This window comes from Saccostrea echinata, unplaced genomic scaffold (assembly GCF_033153115.1).
Source record: "Saccostrea echinata isolate AGI-Se365-2 ecotype Australia unplaced genomic scaffold, CSIRO_AGI_Sech_v1 ptg000028l, whole genome shotgun sequence".
In the NCBI taxonomy this organism is placed as follows: Eukaryota; Metazoa; Mollusca; class Bivalvia; order Ostreida; family Ostreidae; genus Saccostrea; species Saccostrea echinata.
In genome coordinates this window covers 11,683,464-11,703,361 of record NW_026889777.1, presented here as the reverse complement: position 1 = coordinate 11,703,361, position 19,898 = coordinate 11,683,464, and the positions used below count along the sequence as shown (strand labels likewise).

The following is a 19,898-nucleotide window of genomic DNA, read 5'->3' as shown; positions in this document are numbered from 1 at the left end:
CGTGATTGGACAAAATGGCCGCTATAGACGGGGAAAAAAGCAATTTGTTTCAAATTTGATGACCGCTGACCGCGTTACGCAGGTGACCGATAATAGAGTTATTATATATAAGAAATTTCATTGGGAGGAAATAAAATGACCGCATAGGACAGGTGACCGCTGGATAGAGGTGACCGCTATGACAAGTTTGACTGTATAGAACTTAATAAAAGAGATTCCGAAACCGCTGTAATTAATTCCATTATTATACATGCATATAACTAGTTTCCTTTTTAAAATAACATATTTTGCGCCTAGGCATTGAAGTTTCAAATGAAGCAAGCAGGTTAAATAAGTAATGAGATAAAAGTAAAAGATATGACTAAGTATAAAAAATACATCAATTTGCAGTAATTTCAGGGATGTATAGGGTCTGGGATTCCTTTCTTTGCAATGTCTTTCCATAAGATACAATGAAGCGCAAAGAAGTGGTAAAATTTTTCGTTTGAGTGGAAAGTTTGGGTGTTTCTTCTCGAACGTCAATTGCTACATTATGACACGCCCATTTCTTCAGAAACGAGAAAGAAATATTCATTGTAATGCTTTAGGACACCCCACACTCTGCGACTAGCAAGTTGAACATTAGTTAAACTGAAATGAAGATTGTATAAAGTTAGAAGAGAGAGTTAGAGACCCCGCTTCTGTAAAACACGTATTGCAATGAATATGTATATAAGTATGAATCTATCACGTTTACTGAAGTAACCATAACACATGTATCGGTCGAACACGTGTTTACTCGGTGTTTCTGTAGACTGTCGATTTGATTGGCTATTATATTTATAAAATATCTGTTCTACAGGTATTCGAATGAACCATTTGACCGTTGTTTTTCCTTTCTAAAAAAAAAAAATAGGCGTGACATTATATGACAATCAGCGTTTTAAAGAAAGCTCAAAACGTTCCGTTCAAACGGAGAATTTTACCACGTCAATGCACTTCATTGTAATGCCCTTTTAACGTACAGATGACGTAAAATATGAAGCAGCCAATCGAGTACACTCGAAAGGAAAGAAGTATAATTCTAAAGAATGCTAATTTGTTATCACTATTTACTATACAATTATGAAATAGGACATTAGAGTGCTTGTTTCTCAAAATATTACAATATTAGAAACAATATAATCGGTATATACATTTTAAATTATCCATCTTTGTTATTTTTGTATTGGTTATTTACCGTTTTCCCACAATATAAAATATAGATATGACTGATAATTTTATACTTTCCGAAGTATTGTACATGACAATCTTTCGTCTTGTTCTCGACTAATAAAGTTTATGGGACTTCTGAGATTGATCACTCTTACTTCAATATTCTAGTAACACTAAAATGTTTATTATTTTGGCTCAGATTTAATTAAAAAAAATACCCAATTAAATTATTGTAAAAATATAACAATTGTACATTTGAAATTAATGTTATTTGTTTTGTTTTTTTTTTCTTTACAATATTCATTTGCGTTATTTAACTTTCCACTTCACAACGACTCTTACTCTTATTAAGCACACCAGTTCTGAAAGGTGCTAAATTCATAATAAAGATTAACGAAATAAACAATTATGAAGAGGGCAAACTAGAAAATGTAGCATTGAATTCTAACATGTTTAAGGCGCAGTATTCAAAATATCGGCACTGTCAGGTGCTGTTATAGGACCGAAGACATCCAAAAATAAGAATCCAATGCTAAATCAAAAGCTTAGTTCCTAGGTTTGTGGGGTTGATACAGAAAAGTAGCATTTTCTTACAAGCTTTTATGAAGCTTCAAAAGAATCCCATAAGAGCATAAGAGAATTGGGTAATTCAAAAGAATTCCATAAGACAATTGGGTAATTCAAAAGAATCCCATAAGAGAATTGGGTAATTCAAAAGAATTCCATAAGACAATTGAGTAATTCAAAAGAATTCCATAAGACAATTGGGTAATTCAAAAGAATTCCATAAGAGAATTGGGTAATTCAAAAGAATCCCATAAGAGAATTGGATAATTCAAAAGAATTCCATAAGACAATTGGGTAATTCAAAAGAATTCCATAAGAGAATTGGGTAATTCAAAAGAATTCCATAAGACAAATGGGTAATTCAAAAGAATCCAATAAGACAATTGGGTAATTCAAAAGAATTCCATAAGAGAATTGGGTAATTCAAAAGAATCCCATAAGACAATTGGGTAATTCAAAAGAATTCCATAAGAGAATTGGGTAATTCAAAAGAATCCCATAAGAGAATTGGGTAATTCAAAAGAATTCCATAAGACAATTGGGTAATTCAAAAGAATCCCATAAGACAATTGGGTAATTCAAAAGAATCCCATAAGAGAATTGGGTAATTCATAAGAATTCCATAAGAGAAATGGGTAATTCAAAAGAATCCCATAAGAGAATTGGGTAATTCAAAAGAATTCCATAAGAGAATTGGGTAATTCAAAAGAATCCCATAAGAGAATTGGGTAATTCAAAAGAATTCCATAAGAGAATTGGGTATATACTTTTCTTTACAAGCAGAATAAAAGATGTATATTTAAGGTTAAGAAGGATTGTTCTTGACTTTATTTCAGTTGGATAAAAACAAACTTGTCAAATTTCATTATTCGTTGAAATTTAAAAGTGCACTTTTGATCTGGAAAAAAAAATTGAACAAGTTAAAAGCGACAACCAGTACAAAACACTTAACAGCAGAGTATATATGTATATATGTAGTGAGTTTATGATAAATATTTGTGGTGTGTTTCGGAATTTGTCACCGCTGAAGAATAAACAAACTTTTAAAACTCTTGGCTAGATCCGCCACTGCTAATCTCTACAAACCCTCTGTATACGTGTTTCGACACTTTGCTCGCTCACCTCGCCAGTTACACCCTACCATTTAATCTTGAATTAATCCCAAATACTCCGAGTGCTGAGGAAAAATAACGAAAAGGAACGTTACCTCATCATGGTCAAAGTTTTGTAAAACTATTTTAAGCCGTCTAGAGTGACTAATTACCCTCAAAATTACATAATATGCGGGCGCATGAAGATTTACTGCTCAAAATTGGCCTCCATGATAACCTATCGAAATCACACAAATATCTGTCTCCAAGATCGAGATCAATTATTTCCTTCTACACATCACAAAATGAATACCTCATGGTCACTTATCAGTTCTTGAATCGAATCGAATCTTTTTTGGGCCTATTACAAAGCGTACAGGTAAGAGATAGAATATTCTTTATGTCAATTTCACACCTTTCTTGATAAAATCATATTGGGGAATGTATAATTTTTTGTATGTTGCTCTGATTTAGAACATATATTTTACATCATTTACATGTGTTTTCTTTACAGATGATATTTTGTACTTTAGCTTTTAAAATAATGAATTGTTCCGTTTCTAACTTTTCCTTTCTGATCCCTGATTTTTTTTTTATTGAACGAATTCTCAAAGAATTTGAAAGTCATGTTTATATTCTGGGAAAACAATGAAAATTTTTTCATTTATAAATTTAAAAAAACGCATTTTTTTAATAGTTAAGGGTAATAGCAAGTGCAGATGTCCTTGAAACTCCCCTTTTTGCTACATGATATTATAGCACTCTCTCTCCAGCCAGAGGAATTACAGTTCAGTCACATGTGTATATATAAACATTTACCGGTGCTCCATAATAATTCTAACGGCACAATTATATTAACATATACCACTTTCACGTGTCCTTCTTTCCATTAATTGCATGTACAAGCATATAATTACTTCAGTTGCAATATGAACACAGGACAATTCCTGATCCGCTTTTTGAGAATTATTTACCGGTCAACAGGGGATGTTTTCTCCTCCTAGGCACCTGATCTCAATTCTGGAATTATCAGGGGTCCGTGTTTTATGCCCTCTTTGCATATTCGTATTGTTTACAGATTTTTTAAGGGATCGATAACTGTTCGTTATCTTCAAATTTTTCATTATCATTCTTTGGTGCTGAACCTGAAGTTATTACTAATTTTTATATATGTATCAAAAGAAAAATTTGCAAATATTTGTCTCTTGTTTAAGTATCAATTCTTTATCAATGTTAATTTGCAATGTGCATTTTGCAAGTATTGGACTACTTTTGATTTTCTTCAGAATCCGCTTATCTTTGTGCAACTAAATCGTCATTCAAATCTCCCGTCTGTGCAGGTAGAGAACATACCTTTTTATGTTTATGTCAGCTCTAAACATTAGTCAAAGGCTTATTTGACACAATGGTGCCAGAAATCAACGAGACGTACAGTATAAATTTGTAATCATTCAAGATAAATACTTCTCTTACCTGCACGTGTGCAACTAAATCAAGGGTTTGATATCAAGCTTTATTTGTTGTATCTCCCAAAGAACAAGGACTACATTTTATTGTTTTTTATAAATCACAAGAAGGAGACAGAAAGATTTGCCTCTCTCTCTCTCTCTCTCTCTCTCTCTCTCTCTCTCTCTCTCTCTCGTATCCATTTTTATCATACTATTGTTCTTCACTAGTTTTACATTTTATAATCCTCTCCTGTAAATGAAAACTGTTAATAAGTTAAAGACACTATTATATCATGTATATTGCATATTTAGAATTGATTTCAACCAGGGGGTGATATTGGACGTATTTTAGCATTTCACAGGGAGATTTATAAAGAGGAATACAAAACCTATCACAACCGTAATAATGTATTTCTTATCTTTTATTTAACTAAGTATCATAAGATCAGTATGAGAAAAAAAAAGTAATAAGCTGTTAATGATATGTCTGATACTGCTCAATATTATGTCATATATACATGTATTGTATATCTTTGAATAAAAAAGGTGAACATAACAGAGAATACTCAATATCAATAATTCTGTAAACAATACAAATCATGGACAAGGAAAAACACGGACCCCAAGAAATACCAGAGGTAGGATGAGGACCCCAGGAGGAGAACATGTGAGTATCCCCTGTCAACCTGTATCACCCTTTATTGTAAAGATCAGATTTGGACTCACTGAGACCTTGATTATTTTGTGAAGTCTGTCGCACTAATTAACTTTTTACTAGAAATAATATTTATCCAAGAACTCTCTTTGATATACAAAATCAAACCAAACTTATCGTTTAAATGTGCTGCTTATATGCAAAATTACATTTAAATCAATACAAAAAGTTACGTAACTAATAAACATTGCAACCGTACTAGAAGTGGAAGTTTAAAATAACTCTGTTGTACAGGTAGTGGTCCGAACTTTAATTAAGTTACAGTTTGTGTCTTTCTATGCCATACGTCTAAAATATGTATGCAAAATTAACATCATTCTTTTTAAAACAGCTGACTGTAAAAAAAATTAAATTAAACATTTCAAAGAGATTTCTTAAGTCTTGTAATCCCTCTTGAGAGTCTTTTTCCCGATAAGGTAGATCCCAATGCTTTTTATCAATAGTGATGCACACAATGTAATCTCGTATTCTTATTGAGATTAAAGACTTCTTACGTTCAACGCCTTTCAAACAACCGCTTTGTTCGACAAGCTGTTGAATGTTATTCCTGGCAAAAGTAAAATTCAATATAATTTCAATGATCAAGGTTATACAATATAATAATGTGACCTTGAATTACTTAAAATGCAAAAATGCACCCTTGATTGTGAATTTATCAGCAACTATTTCATAGACATCCAGAAAAAGAAGTTTAATTTGACCATTACTGGCACTGGGAGGTTTCTTTTTCTAGAATATTGACTGTGTAGAAGTGTCTTCGTTCCTATTATTGCAGATTACCGGGGAAAAGACTGATAAACGCTAGGAGACATGTTTGCTCAATGTCGAAAATATAGGACAAATATGTTCTGTTCAAAGAAGCAGGATTGTGAAAAAATCCCACCACAATCGTATATGTTTTTTTAAACAAATATATCACTTGCACAATATTTTTTTTCAAAATTCGGAAATAGCATTAAATGGATTGGAGAAAAATCAAGCAAACATGTTTAGATCATCTAATTGTGTAAAATGAAACACTCTAAGTTAAACTGAACTGTTTTTGTTAAAAAAAAAAAAAATAGATAATAAGTAGCGAGAATTCAGCAATATTTAGCAATTCAGTGAAAACAGTCAATATATAAGTTTAACCCTGTAGATTTATATTCGTAATGTTTTTTAGCACATCCCAAATAGATAGAATAATTCAGAAACAGTTTTAACATCATGTCGTGTGCTAAGCATTTGTTACTCCATACGTAATTATTCATTCGGGAATATTTTTGTTAAAACCAAAGAACAAATGCCATTTATATTCATTCATGTAGAGTAATAATTATGTGCAATACCATTGTTCTCTTTGAATACATGTACCTTTCCATATTCAATTGTCAATATTAAAAATATTTTGTTGAAAAAAATGACCGAATTCATCAATATTTCCCACTTAATTTAATATATATTTAAGTTAAGTTTATACTTTTATGACTAACATGTATATAAGTCTATGAAATATGGAGATAACGAACAGAAATGAAGCTCAAATCTCCTTGAAAGAATACAAATCGAGAGCAGAGCAAACACGGATCTCTAAAGCATCGGAGGTGGGATCAGGTGCCATGGAGGAGTACGCATCCGCGTGTACTCCTCATTATGGTAAATGGAAAATCTGTAGACAATTCAGTGTGTAAATAATAGTCTAACAATTTGCATAAAAACGTCAATCCACATTTAACGACAGATTGCATTTGCTAACAAGGTCATTGTATCGACAATAGAATTTGCGAAATGTTGACTTCAAACGAGACTGTTGATATTCTTGTTTCATCAATTCGTTTTACAATAGCTTGCTAGTTTGCCTCGTTTTAGATATTGTTCGTACGTAAAAAATGCTCTTGCATACTGAATTAACAAGGAGACATGAACTCCGTATGCAGGTGATAAGGGTATATTGCTACATAAATAAGGGAAGTTGACGATATAAAAGTTGAAGTCATCATGTATATCATAAGGTTTGGTTGTTAGATTACCATTATAGACTTAGTCTAGTAAAATATTCAAAGATGAAACAAATGTGTTTGACTCTGAGGTATCTTTTATTTCAAGTTCACTGGGATATATCGAGTCGCAAAATTCAATACCAGTTTCAACAATATTGTATTATATGCATAATCTTTCAAAACCCAAGTGTCCATCAAGAAAAATTCAACTTTGTGAACCTAAATTTTGAATTTCCATTATCTGTTTTTGGATCTATTTGACTCATTCTTTCTTAAATTTTAATTTCTGATCCTTAAAAATTTAAGGAATTTTTTTTAACAAATTGACCAAAAATGTTCGTTTAAAATTTGATTGTTTCAGCTGAATTTTTCCCATAACGAAGACAAGATCAACAACTCAAGGAGGCAATGTACAATGACAACTGCTCGACAAAAATATAAAACTAAAGAAAATAATACATTTTTTCATATGTACAAAACTAAAGAAAATGCATATCTTTTTTCGTATGAACACCATCGTTGCATTCACATATTGATTGGGCAATGAAGAATTCAGGCTACCCTAGGGATTGTAATCAAACTTTTAATCCATATTCGTGCCTAAGCATCGATTGAAGCCAGACTAAAAATATTGACCAAATTGATTTTTTAAGGTGCAAATTAAGCATTCAATTTAGATAAATCTTCTCGTCCAAAGTTTGCACTAAGGGCATTGATCTTATCGGATCAAGAACAGAGGAATATACATTTATGTTGATCCTGGGTAGTTTAATCTTCTTAGTGAGATAACTGCTCTTAAAATAAAAAAAAAAGCATAAAAGATATGTCTATGAATTCAAAGTACTTTTTTCTGCGTGATATTAATTTATGTACGTGGTCACAAATTTTCCGCGGAAATTTCTCCTTGAGTACTTAAAGTGTATATGTTTGGCATATAGTATCATTCTAAGAGGTAGAGCGCTCGCTCCGTGATCGGGAGGTCGTGAGTTCGAATCTCGGCCGCGACAGACCTAAGTCGATAAAAAATAGGTAGCAACTGTTCCTTCGCCATGCGCTCGGCACTTTGAAGTGAAAGTTGTGGGTCATTCGGATGAGACCTTAAAAACCGAGGCCCCGTGTCACGGCAGGCGTTGGCACGATAAAGATCCCTCACTGCTCAATGGCCCTGAGTGCAGAGTAAAGGTCAAAATTTGAAGCCCTTCACCGGTATATGGTGACGTCTCTATATGAGTGAAAAATTCTCGAATGGGACGTAAAACAACATACAATCAATCAATCAATCATTCTAAGAAATCCAAGTAACTTTCTACCTGCGGATTAAACCGCGGAATTTTGACCCCGTGAAAAAAGTGCCTTAACAGTTTTTGATTTGAAATACGAGTAACATTTTTTGTTCAAACTAATTATATCTTAAATTTAAATTATTTAGTAGTATCCATATAATTCAAGAATACTGTGACTAACGTGTTTACATCTCCCAACTCATTCGATATTCTTATTCTCAAATGCATGCTCTGAGTACGATCAATTATTAAACCGAGGCAGACTTCAGCCAGATAAGTTGATTTAAAAGGGATTTCAACGAACTCGTTTAAAGTCAGCAATTCGTAAATTCTATGGTAGTTATAATGACCTTGTTATCAATAATAAATTATCATTTCGTCGTATTTTGGTAGACGTTTTTCATACAGCTGTACCAAACGTAGAACTTTGTTTTTTATACTAAATTACGGAATATTCCGTTTATACCTGATCAGTACATAGGGCTAGCAGCGGATGTCACTGGTCGAAAGGAGGAACTCACACTTGCAAATTTCAGCACATGCGCTTTTATGTAATTTCTAGATTTCTTACATATTATACTCAGCATTCTTACAGTACTATTATATCTATATAATGCGAGTTCCAAAGCATTTTATAAAAAAGTATTAGGGTTACGGGTACATCAACAACAACATGTGTAGCAGTCATTCCATTTATCGCACGCGCATGCACATGCATTCCGGTTCGCGCAAAATGACCTTTGTTCAGCAAATCTACACAAAATGACTATTTACCGTGAAAGGTCGATTGAATAGTTTCCGAGATAACTCGGGGACAGAACAGTATCCAGGAAGAATGTAATGGAAAAGTAGTATGTTTCCAAAATATACACTAGTCTTGTTTAATAAGCCGTTATATGATACATTGAAAGTACATTAAGATTATGTTTTTGAAGTGAAGGGTAGGGTATAAAGTAGAGAGGTGAATCCACCTTTTTTCCTAGAGGGTGAGAACATGTAAATCAAAATCCTATCTTGACGAATAATATAAATTTAACACAACTAAAAATTTTGACTTCCTTACTCTTTTTAATTGACCCATTAACAGCCAAGCCTTGACAAAATTTTTCGAGATTTTTTTTATAGAAATATAGCTTTCTGATAAAGTTTCTCGATATATTGACCTCAGAGAAAGCATAGACCGAGAACGAAGTGCGATGTTGATATTCTTGACATTGAGGTTGTATTTTCAAGTAGTGTATTTTTCATTAATTAAATTTTTAATTGCAAATGAGGAAAAAGTAAAAGGCAATTATACCTTTTCTAAAAGCTTTTTTGTTACATGTATTATCAATTGAATGGTAGTTTTTTTTCAAGGCATAGTTACTTCATATACATAACGACATCACAATTACAAATTTTAGTGGAAGTATCTGTTTTTACTTTAGAAAAAACAGTCGATATCAACGAAAAAGGGGAAGAAAACGAACATTTATCAATCTTTTTAAAAAATTTACAAACAATACAAATCTGTGAATAGGTCATAAAACACGGACCCCCGGACATACCAGAGGTGGGATCAGGTACCTAAGAATCCCCTGTCGATAACTGGCAACTATTATGTCATCACTAGTATTATTATTTTCATATCTAGTTGAAATGCCTTTTAAACTTAAAAACACTCAGTCGATCAGTTGACCATATTATGTAGTTTAAGCGAATTAGAGACCTAACAATGATAGCAATGATAGACAAATATTATAGAAAAATATATATGCATGCACATGACTCAAAAATATTATCGAAATTAACGAAAACATGTTATAACATTTAAATCACACCCCTTCATTGTCTATGTATTTATTATCGTTATTTAGTTTACAACCTCAGTTGATACTGCGTGTTTCTTTTATATATGACTGTTTGTCCTATAGTTGAATCAAGTGGCTCGGTGTCCCACTATATTCAACAGATAAGATATGAAGAGCATAAAATAGACAAATCAAACCCGTTATAATATGTCAGGTTGTTATCTGAAATTTGAACTGATTCAATACCCTCCCAGGTAAGACGGATATTTTAAGGTTTACATATATTTTGTTGTAAAAATATATGTACATGCTCTCTCTCTCTCTCTCTCTCTCTCTCTCTCTCTCTCAGACATTGTATTTTCCTTTTTTCGACGCAATATTAACCGTGCAAAATGTAAAGATAACATTTATTACATATTTTTAATATGCATAGTACATGCAATGATTTTCATATAGCGAAAAAATTCCAACCTCCAACCTATTTGTGAATAGTAGATCTAAAACAATCCATTGAACCATCAGTCTTTAGATGCGTCGTAGATTGCTCTGCTATACTTGAAATAAGATGCAACAATTCCTGTTGCACCTAAATTACTTGTTATAATATATCCTAAATGTAACAACACAGCAAAATCAAATAATGCGCATATTCATGCCTTAAAGATTTTTCATTATCTTGATATTCATGCATTGGCTAATTTCAATCAATCGTCATTAAAATAAATTGTTTCATTTTTTATATTTTTTTTTCGCAGTTATAGAATGTAGACACAAATCTGCCATGAGAGGCCGGCGACTACTCCACATATTGGTACTGATCATGTGCACCTATGTTATGGTTACCGTTTATTTTTACAAGAGTGTGTTCGAAAGGGGACAGGAAATTAGACAATCGGATGACTACAGTTCAGTATTTGAGTATGAAGAAGACAAATCAGAAACAAAAGTTGACCGGAAGTTGAAAGGTCACAGTGATCATGCTTACTTTGCATTTAACGATAAGCTTCACCAAAATAGTCTACCTGAGGCTCAATCAAATTTGATAACTGAGAAATTGGAGAATTCCGTAAAAACGACCAACACCAATCATATGCAATTCGATAGAGAGGAGATGTCTGGGAAAACAACTCAATCTAAGTACAAAAATTTTGAGGAAGATGATTTTGATAGAAAACTAAGGGAGAGTGCCATAAGACTTGCAAAGAAAATTCAGCAAAATAACTTTAATTTTTACCACCAAAACAAAACTTCAAGCACAATAAAAGCAAAGACTAAGCGAGGGGAACAAACAGTAAAAACAAGTTTTGTGGAACATAGAACTTCAGATGTAGAAAAGCAAAAGTTAACAAAGAAGAAGCACTTCGTTCGGCAATCAGAGTTTATTCGAAATCCTAACATCACAATTTCAACCGAGAATTATAACTTTAGAGAGATTTTTCCTTACAATGGGATATATTTATATTCTTCCTTCTTTGATACCCGCGAGGAAGCAAATTTTATACGCTTTATACTCATCGGTAGAGCACGTAATTTCATCAGACTGTGGTGTCTTTTGCAAAGCAACGACACCGATGAGGTTTTCAAATCTGAAGTGCAGTTCTACCCAACGTGTGAAAGCCACGTTAAAGATAATTCAGTGTATTTGTGTTCATGTGAAATACCCCAAAAATTTGGTCGGGTTCAACATGTAAATTTGACTAACAATGAAAATATGAAGCAGATTGTACCCATAAATGTCATACCCGATATAATTGAACAGCCCTATAAATACAAATTCTCAACGTGCGTCCCACCTCTGTTTGGAGATATCAATATTATACGTTTAACTGAATTTATAGAACTGTCCAGATTGTTAGGTACAGAACATATTTATTTTTACTATAACAGAGAAAGAGGTGATATCCATCAATTACTTCAGTATTATTCTGAACTGGGTATTGTGACGTATTTCCCCTGGAATTTGTCAATGGAGACACATGAGATTTGGTATCATGGGCAATCCGCTGCAATATGGGATTGTTTGTATAGAAATATTCGTGTGTCAGAACTAGTCTCTTTTAATGACATCGACGAATTTATCGTCCCAAAACAAACAGAAACATGGAATTCTATGTTAACCAATTTACACAAATTGGCCAGGGATTCTCTTTCAAAGGAGCAAGACGTCGCTGTGTTTAGCTTTCAAAGTGTTTTCTTCGATTCTAACTTTGTAAACCAAGAGCCGGTCAAAAATGACGAATATATTCAACTTCTGACGTCAAACGTTACAATGCGAACTTCGACAGTTAGCAAAGTTAGAACAAAAATGATTGTTTACCCTTTACGAGTTTTTGAACTAGGAATTCATCATTTAAGCAGACCTATTAAGGAAAATTTTAAGTCCGTTTCAATCCCAGACAATGTTGCTTTGATATATCATTATCGTACCTGTGATTGGAACTATGGCATGAACTGTGACAGAATTGTCAAAGATGATTCAATGCATAAATATAGGAATGAGCTACTAACACGTGTCAAAAGTACACTTCATAATGTAAAACAATTAGAGACAACTTCACGTTCAATCACTAATAATAAAATGAAAAAAGGCGCGGAAAATAAAAGTTAAGACGGAAAACAATAAACTTATCAAACGTATCTCTGATTTGCTTTTTTCATTTGTCGGTGCAAAATAGACATATATTATTGTACATTTTGTCGTTCTATACACATTTTTGCCGGCTACAATATGTATCTATCCTAACTGCACATATTATTGGTCATCGGCACACATATTGAACCGGTGACAATATGTACCGATACTTTTTTTTACTTTCTTCAGAACGGTTGACAAAACATATCTAACATATTGGCACATATTTTGTCGCCCAAATCTGTGCAGAACGATTATATATTATGACACAGACGTATTTTATTACATATGCAGTAAAGCAGGTTTTAATGAAAATTCTGGGCCTTATTAAGTGTTTAGGGTAAATATTTAGCGAATGAATTTTGACCGTCTTGTTGCGATCAGACCACCAAGCCCCTTTCTGTCGCATCGCAGGAGTTAAGATCTAGTACATGTAAATGAGTTTAGACTGACTTTTAGGTGCTAGCACAGGATGAGACTGCACCTTTCAGTCAACTGAATTGTCACTAAAAGGTCTTGAAACGTGACTGAATGACAGAGCTCTGCCATTCAGTCGCTTTTCAGTTAACTGAATGGTAGAGTTTTATCCTGTGTAGAACCAATATGATGTCACAATAAATTCAAACTTATTTTTTACCTTTCGCTAGGGCTATAATTGAATTAAGTAGAAAAGGAAAGTTTTAATGGATTCAATTCATAATCATATAAAAAGTACTCATGATATTCATACTCGATTTACTATTATTTTGAAGAAGAGATTAAGAACATTCATATTGAAATTTTCTGAGAGATTGCTTTGATATCATTCTTCTGTTTTATTTTCCCTTGGCAGTCCTATATTTGTGACCAACAGTCTGATATTAATATTCGTCTGATGGTACCCTTGGTAGGTGTTCTATATATCAAACTGTCTGCTTGAACATTTAACAAACAAAAAAGTTTTATCCTTTATTTTTATTACGATCATTTTGAAACAGAATGCTAAGTATCATATTGAATTGGAAAAAATTAAAGATTGAATTTCCAATAAAACAGAACAGAAAATTATTGATTACAGTTGAAATCATTTATAAATGTTTTAGTGATTCTCAATGACTTTTATTAGACATAAATATCATATGTAACACAAATCGAGACTGTCCTTTAAACCTACAGATTTATTTTCTGTGTTTGTAAAATTCAAATCATCGCGTAATTTACTTCTAAATGCCTTAAATATCTTTCACTTCATTTTTCTGTATCAAAATCAGAGGCATTTCTTTCAACTCTGTTCTGGGTTTTTTTTTCCAGGATACTATCAGTTTATAATTATAGTACATTCAGATGTACTTCGACAAAAATCAGTATACATTACCAACAATGTTGAAAAGATTTCAAATGATGCAAATTCTTCTGTTTTCAGTAAAAAAAAAATATATACAAAAATTAGCAAATATATAATTTTGGTTGAAATTTCCTCAAAATTTGTTTAAGAGGAGGTATAAAGCATCATAAGAGTAAAAAAAAACTTCTTGGAATTCTAAAACTACAGAAAGTAAGTAAATTAAATTCAAAACTACGTTGCGTTTTTCCTTAATGACCATAAAGACCATTGTCTTTAAATTTGTTATAATATCGGACTGTCTCAAATAAATTTATTTTAATTAAAACATTTCAGTATGAATGTTTTCGGCAATGAAGGACGTCAAACCGTCTGATATTTTAGATGTATTGCACTGGATATATGCCGATTACATTTCTTTATGAAACAAATCAGAGAGTTTGAGGCCATTGGGACATTTTTTTCATTACAACTGGTGATGTAAACATAGTTAATAACGAGGACCTTAAAGCCCTTATTTTAAAAGGGCCAAAATTTAGGGAACCCCGTTCTTTCAACTGGTGTCATAATTTTATAAACTTTATGAATTATGTGAAAGATTACGCCAGGCGCTATGCCAAACACGAGAAAGAAGACCTTGACACTTTTTTCAGAATGGATTAAGAGCATCAGATGGATGTTGAAATCTCGCATTAAGCGATTGAGGGGCTGTATAAAAACTATTTATTCTTCTGTCTTTAATAATTCAGAAGCGAAAAAGGAATTAGATAAAATACACGATCACTATGTGCTGGTCCCAGCCGACAAATCTGGTAACAACATAGTCTTTGTTTGTAAGGCTCGAGCTCATTATTTGAATTGTATTTTAGAGGAACTAGGATTTAATTCTGCAGATGGAAACCCAACTTACACCCATAGCTCCCTTTCTAAGGAGGAAATTCTTCAAAATCATATATCCGTTTTAGATATTTTTAATATTGCCAACAATCAAAATGAATTTGAATTACTGTAACCGAGCAGAAGAACAACACCTTTACTGGATTCCTAAACTTCATAAAAATCCTTACAAAGATACATTGCGGGTTCAAGTATATGTTCTACCAAGCCTATTTCTTTATTCCTCAATGAAATATTTACTGTAATGAAGGAGAAACTTCAGGAGTACTGTAAAACAGTATATTCGAGAAGTGATGTAAATCAGATGTGGATACTCAAAAACTCCAAAGAACTTCTAGAAAATTTGAAATCACAAAAGTTTACTATATAATCAATAACATTAAAACATACGACTTTTCAACACTTTATACAACCATTCCCCGTGATAAATTGAAGTCCAGGCTTTTTGACATTATAGACAGCTGATTTTTCAATAAAAATGGAACTCGTAAATATACTTACCTTGTCATCGGTCATTTGCAAAATTATTTTGTTAAAAAGCATTCTGATTGTACACACAAGTACTCTGAAGTTGATATTAAAAAAAATCCTTGAGTTTCTGATTGACAATATCTATGTAGTTTTTGGAGATCAGGTCTTCCAACAATCTGTTGGAATTCCCATGGGTACCAATTGTGCCCCCTTATTAGCAGACCTATATTTGTATTCATATGAAGCAGAATTTATTCAAAAACTTCTAATGAGAAGAAGAATATACTTGCTGTGGCCTTCAACTCGACATTTCGTTATACCGACAACGTATTATTAATTAACAATACGTGCAGTTACTTTCATTTATATGTCGACTCGATATATCCCGGTGAAGTTGAAATAAAAGATTCCTCAGATTCTGACACATCTGATTCATATTTAGATATTTTACTAGAATAAGACGGTAATGGTAACCTAACAAAAAGCTTTATGATAAATGTGATGACTTCCACTTTTCAATCGTTAACTTCCCTTACTTATGTAGCAATATACTCTTATCACCTGCATATTGGGTTTATGTCTCTCAGTTGATTCGATACGCAAGAGCATGCTCTATAGCTATGTATGAACAATTTCTAAAACGAGGCAAACTATTGAAAAACAAGTTGATGAAACAAGGACATCAACAATCTCGTTTGAAGTCATCATTTCGCAAGTTTTACGGTCGGTACAATGACCTTGTCAGCACATGCAACCTATCATTAAGTAAAATGAGGACTGATCTTTTTCATACTAAACGGCGGGTGTGACCGGCCGGCAGGGGATGCTCACTCCTCCATGGCACCTGATCCCACCTCTAAATTTTGAGGTCCGTGTTTGCTCTGCTCCAGATTTGTATCGTTTCATTGGGCTTTTGAGATTGAATACTGTTCGTTATCTTCATATTTCATTCATTCAAAAGTGTATTTAACAGTGCCATATATATATTAATAAAAAAAGAGACAAATTAAGTTATCACGGGCAAGAATCAAGAATGCACACTTAAAAATGAAATTAAGTAGTTGTGTTGGAAATCATGCAGCTTTATAAATGTAGATTTAAGGACTGTTTGATTAAGTTTGAAATTGAGAGTGAAGACAAATTGTTCCTTACTCAAAACAAGTATGAAACAAAACAATGCATTGGATTACGATACACAAACTAGTGGATTGTTTTCAGTCATAAAAAAGAAGAAAAAAACAGATGATGAAAATATTATGGTCTCGATTTTTGTAATAATTGATATCAATTTTAATATAGCAGTAATCTGGAATCACTTTAATAATAATTTTATAATAAAATTACACATGTAAAGAAAATTCAAAATGGAAGTTTCCTATTTTATTTGCACTTATAAATAATGTCTAAATCACTATTTCAAAAGATTTACCCCCTGGTATCGTACATATAAAATTTTATTAGATGTTGTTTGCTTAATGATTTTTGTTATATTTTGTTAAAGTAGCAGTCCTGTTTTTAAGGATATAGGTACTGATATTCAGATATGGCTCACTCATATCGGACTGCCAACGGTGGATTTTTGGTCTGTAAGAACAAACATATGACGTCAAAGCAATATCTAAGAAAAAAAAAATATGTGACAGTTTTCGACACTGACGGAGAGCTTGCTCCGTGAGCGGAAGGTCATGTGTTCGAATCACGGTCCGCGACTTACCTAAGACGATAAAAATTTAATAGGTATAAACTGTTCCTTCGCCAAGCGCTCGGCACTTTGAATTGAAAGTTGTGGGTCCTTTGGATGAGACCTTTAAAACCGAGGCCCCGTGTCACGGTAGGCGTTGGCACGATAAAGAATCCTCACTGCTCAATGGCCCTGAATGCCTAGTAAAGGACTAAATTTCAAGCCCTTCCCCGGTATATGATGACGTCTCTATATGAGTGAAAAAAACGTTGAACAACATACAATTAATCAACACTGACGGGCCTCAATTTGTCTGATTTTTTTTATGAATAAAGCTGTATACGGCAATATCCAATACTAATAACATTGCTGGGACTTCTTTTCTTCTTTTTTTTTTTTTTTTTTGGCTCTTGCAGTCCAAAATTTCACATGGAGTTTGTCCTAACACCCTAGAATGGTACTTAAGGTAAATTCTCAACGAAGAAACGCTTGTCAAATAAGATTTTTTTTTTTAACTCGGAAAGAAATATTATTATTTTTATTGCAAAACAATGAAATGATATGCATAAACAACTCCATGACATCTGCTTTTGAGAAAAGTCCTCAAAGGATGTCAGATACATGTGCTATAGTATGTGTAACGGGAGAGGAGAAAAATGCAGCGGACGAGACCGGGATTCGAACCCGGGCCCCCTGAATCTTCAGTCAGGTGCTCTACCAACTGAGCTATCTGGCCATCGGCGATCGAACCCGTCCGACCGCCACATTCCTCCCTCCTTAAAAGTCTTTGGCCCCCCAAAGACTCCAACCCAGGCTCTTCCCTGGCAGGTATTTCACGTGTCACTTCCAGGGCATGGCACGGCACCAAATGTAACGGGAGAGGAGAAAAATGTGGCGGTCAGACGGGTTCGATCGCCGGTGGCCAGATAGCTCAGTTGGTAGAGCACCTGACTGGAGATTCAGGGGGCCCGGGTTCGAATCCCGGTCTGATCCGCTGCATTTTTCTCCTCTCCCGTTACACATGAATGATTACAGTCAAATGAAAAAGGTGAAGATAATGAACAGTGAATGCTTAACAAAAATACAAATCTGCGAACAGGCATATAAACACGGAACCATGGAAATTCCAGACGTGTAATCAGGTGCTTTGGAGGGGTAAGCATTCGTTGTCGACCGGTCACACCCACCGTCATCCCTATGTATTGATCATGTAGACAGAACATTCCGTAGTCAAATTTGGTATAAAAATAAAGGCCTTACATGGGTATGAAACACGTCAGCCAGAAACACAAACCATTGATAGGTTATATTTGCTAACACGCTCATTCTGTAAAGCATCCAAATATGAAACAGATGTTGAAGTCTCTGGCGTCTTTTATTTTGATAATACTGGAATATATCCATACGACATATGAATGGAAAGATTTAATAAATTTTGTAATTTTATTTGTTTATTTATTTTTATTTACAATTGATGAACAGCTATTTTCCTTATTTATGTAGCAATACTCCGCTGTTTATCGTTCCCAACTTATTCGACTCAAGAGATGCTCTGAGTACGAGCAATTATTAAACTGAGGCAGGCTACTGAAGATAAACTCGTTTGTAGTCAGCGTATCGTAAATTCTATGGCCGTCCATATGACAAACGAGATGACTTAAGCTTTTCCATCGTCAACTTATTTCCTAATTTATGCAGTAATTGAAACAATACAAATCGGGAGAAAATTAAAGCAAATACGAACCTCCAAAAACATCAGAGTTGGGATCAGGTGTCATGGTGAAGTAAGCATCCCCTGTCAACCGGTGCGCCGTGTGCTCATTGTTATGATCGGACAAACGAAAAAATCCGTAGACAATTCAGTGTTTAAATAATGGCCTAACAATTAGTATGAAAAACGTCATGCAGCAATTGACTTAATGATAAATTGTATTTGCTGACAAGGTCATTGTATCGACCATAGAACTTGCGAAAAGATGATTTTAAAGGAGATTGTTGATATCTTTGTTTCATCAACTTGCTTGTCAATAGCTTGCATCGTTTAAGAAATTGCTCGTAGATGGAGCATGCTCTTGCGTATCGAATCTACTGGGGGATATAAACCCCATATGCAGGTGATAAGGGTATACTGCTACATAAGTAGTAAGTTGACGATAGAAAAGCTGAAGTCATCACATTTATCATAAAGTTTTGGTTACCATTAACGTCTTTTTCTAGTAACATATCCAAATATGAAACAGTTGTGTCAGAATCTGTGATATCTTTTATTTCAAGTTCACTTGGATAAATTAAGTCAACATATGAATGGAAGTAACTATTGTAATTTGATAATACTTGTCGAAATATCTAAATATTGAAGGCCACATCAAGTGTCTTTTTCTTCTAATGTATAAGATTTTGAATAAATTCTGCTTCATATGAATACGAAAATAGGTCTGCTAATAACGGGGCGCAATTGGTACCCATGGGAATTTTTATGAAGTTTAGGAATCAAGTAAAGGTATGATAATTCAAATTCATTCTGTGCGTTGGGAATATTAACAAAATTTAAATCTGACATGATTTTGAAGAATTCCCTCCTCAGAATGGAACTATGGGTACAAGTTGGATTACCACTGCAGAGCTGATTTTTGTTGTTGTGAAAACCTGACTTTAAGTAAATATTATCTTATCTTGATAATTTAATGTTTAGTGCTTAGGGTTTTTTTCCCTTTTGCACAAGTGAAAATGAAATTTGGCATTTTGTGAACTAATTTAAGTTTTCAGAGAACTTTTTTTATTTGATTGAATAATATTTCCGCTGGTGTCTTTTTAAGCTGATGGCATGCT

At 33.3% G+C, this 19,898-nt stretch overlaps 1 protein-coding gene and 1 non-coding gene across 2 annotated transcripts; one reads left to right on the top strand and one right to left on the bottom strand.

The window, feature by feature from the left end:
- Positions 1 to 10,822: 10,822 nt before the first annotated feature.
- LOC133193754 (uncharacterized) lies at positions 10,823 to 12,675 on the top strand. The gene has a single exon (XM_061329687.1). It carries the CDS (start codon positions 10,849 to 10,851, stop codon positions 12,673 to 12,675), a length of 1,827 nt encoding a protein of 608 aa, XP_061185671.1. The 5' UTR covers positions 10,823 to 10,848.
- Positions 12,676 to 17,732: 5,057 nt separating this feature from the next.
- On the bottom strand, positions 17,733 to 17,805 carry Trnaf-gaa (transfer RNA phenylalanine (anticodon GAA)). Its single transcript has one exon. It is a non-coding gene; the product is annotated as a tRNA-Phe (tRNA).
- Between the last annotated feature and the right edge of the window lie 2,093 nt (positions 17,806 to 19,898).

Bases quoted from the DNA above. Each gene is read 5' to 3' on its own strand.
- LOC133193754 (XM_061329687.1), top strand. From the start codon at position 10,849: ATGAGAGGCCGGCGACTACTCCACATATTGGTACTGATCATGTGCACC.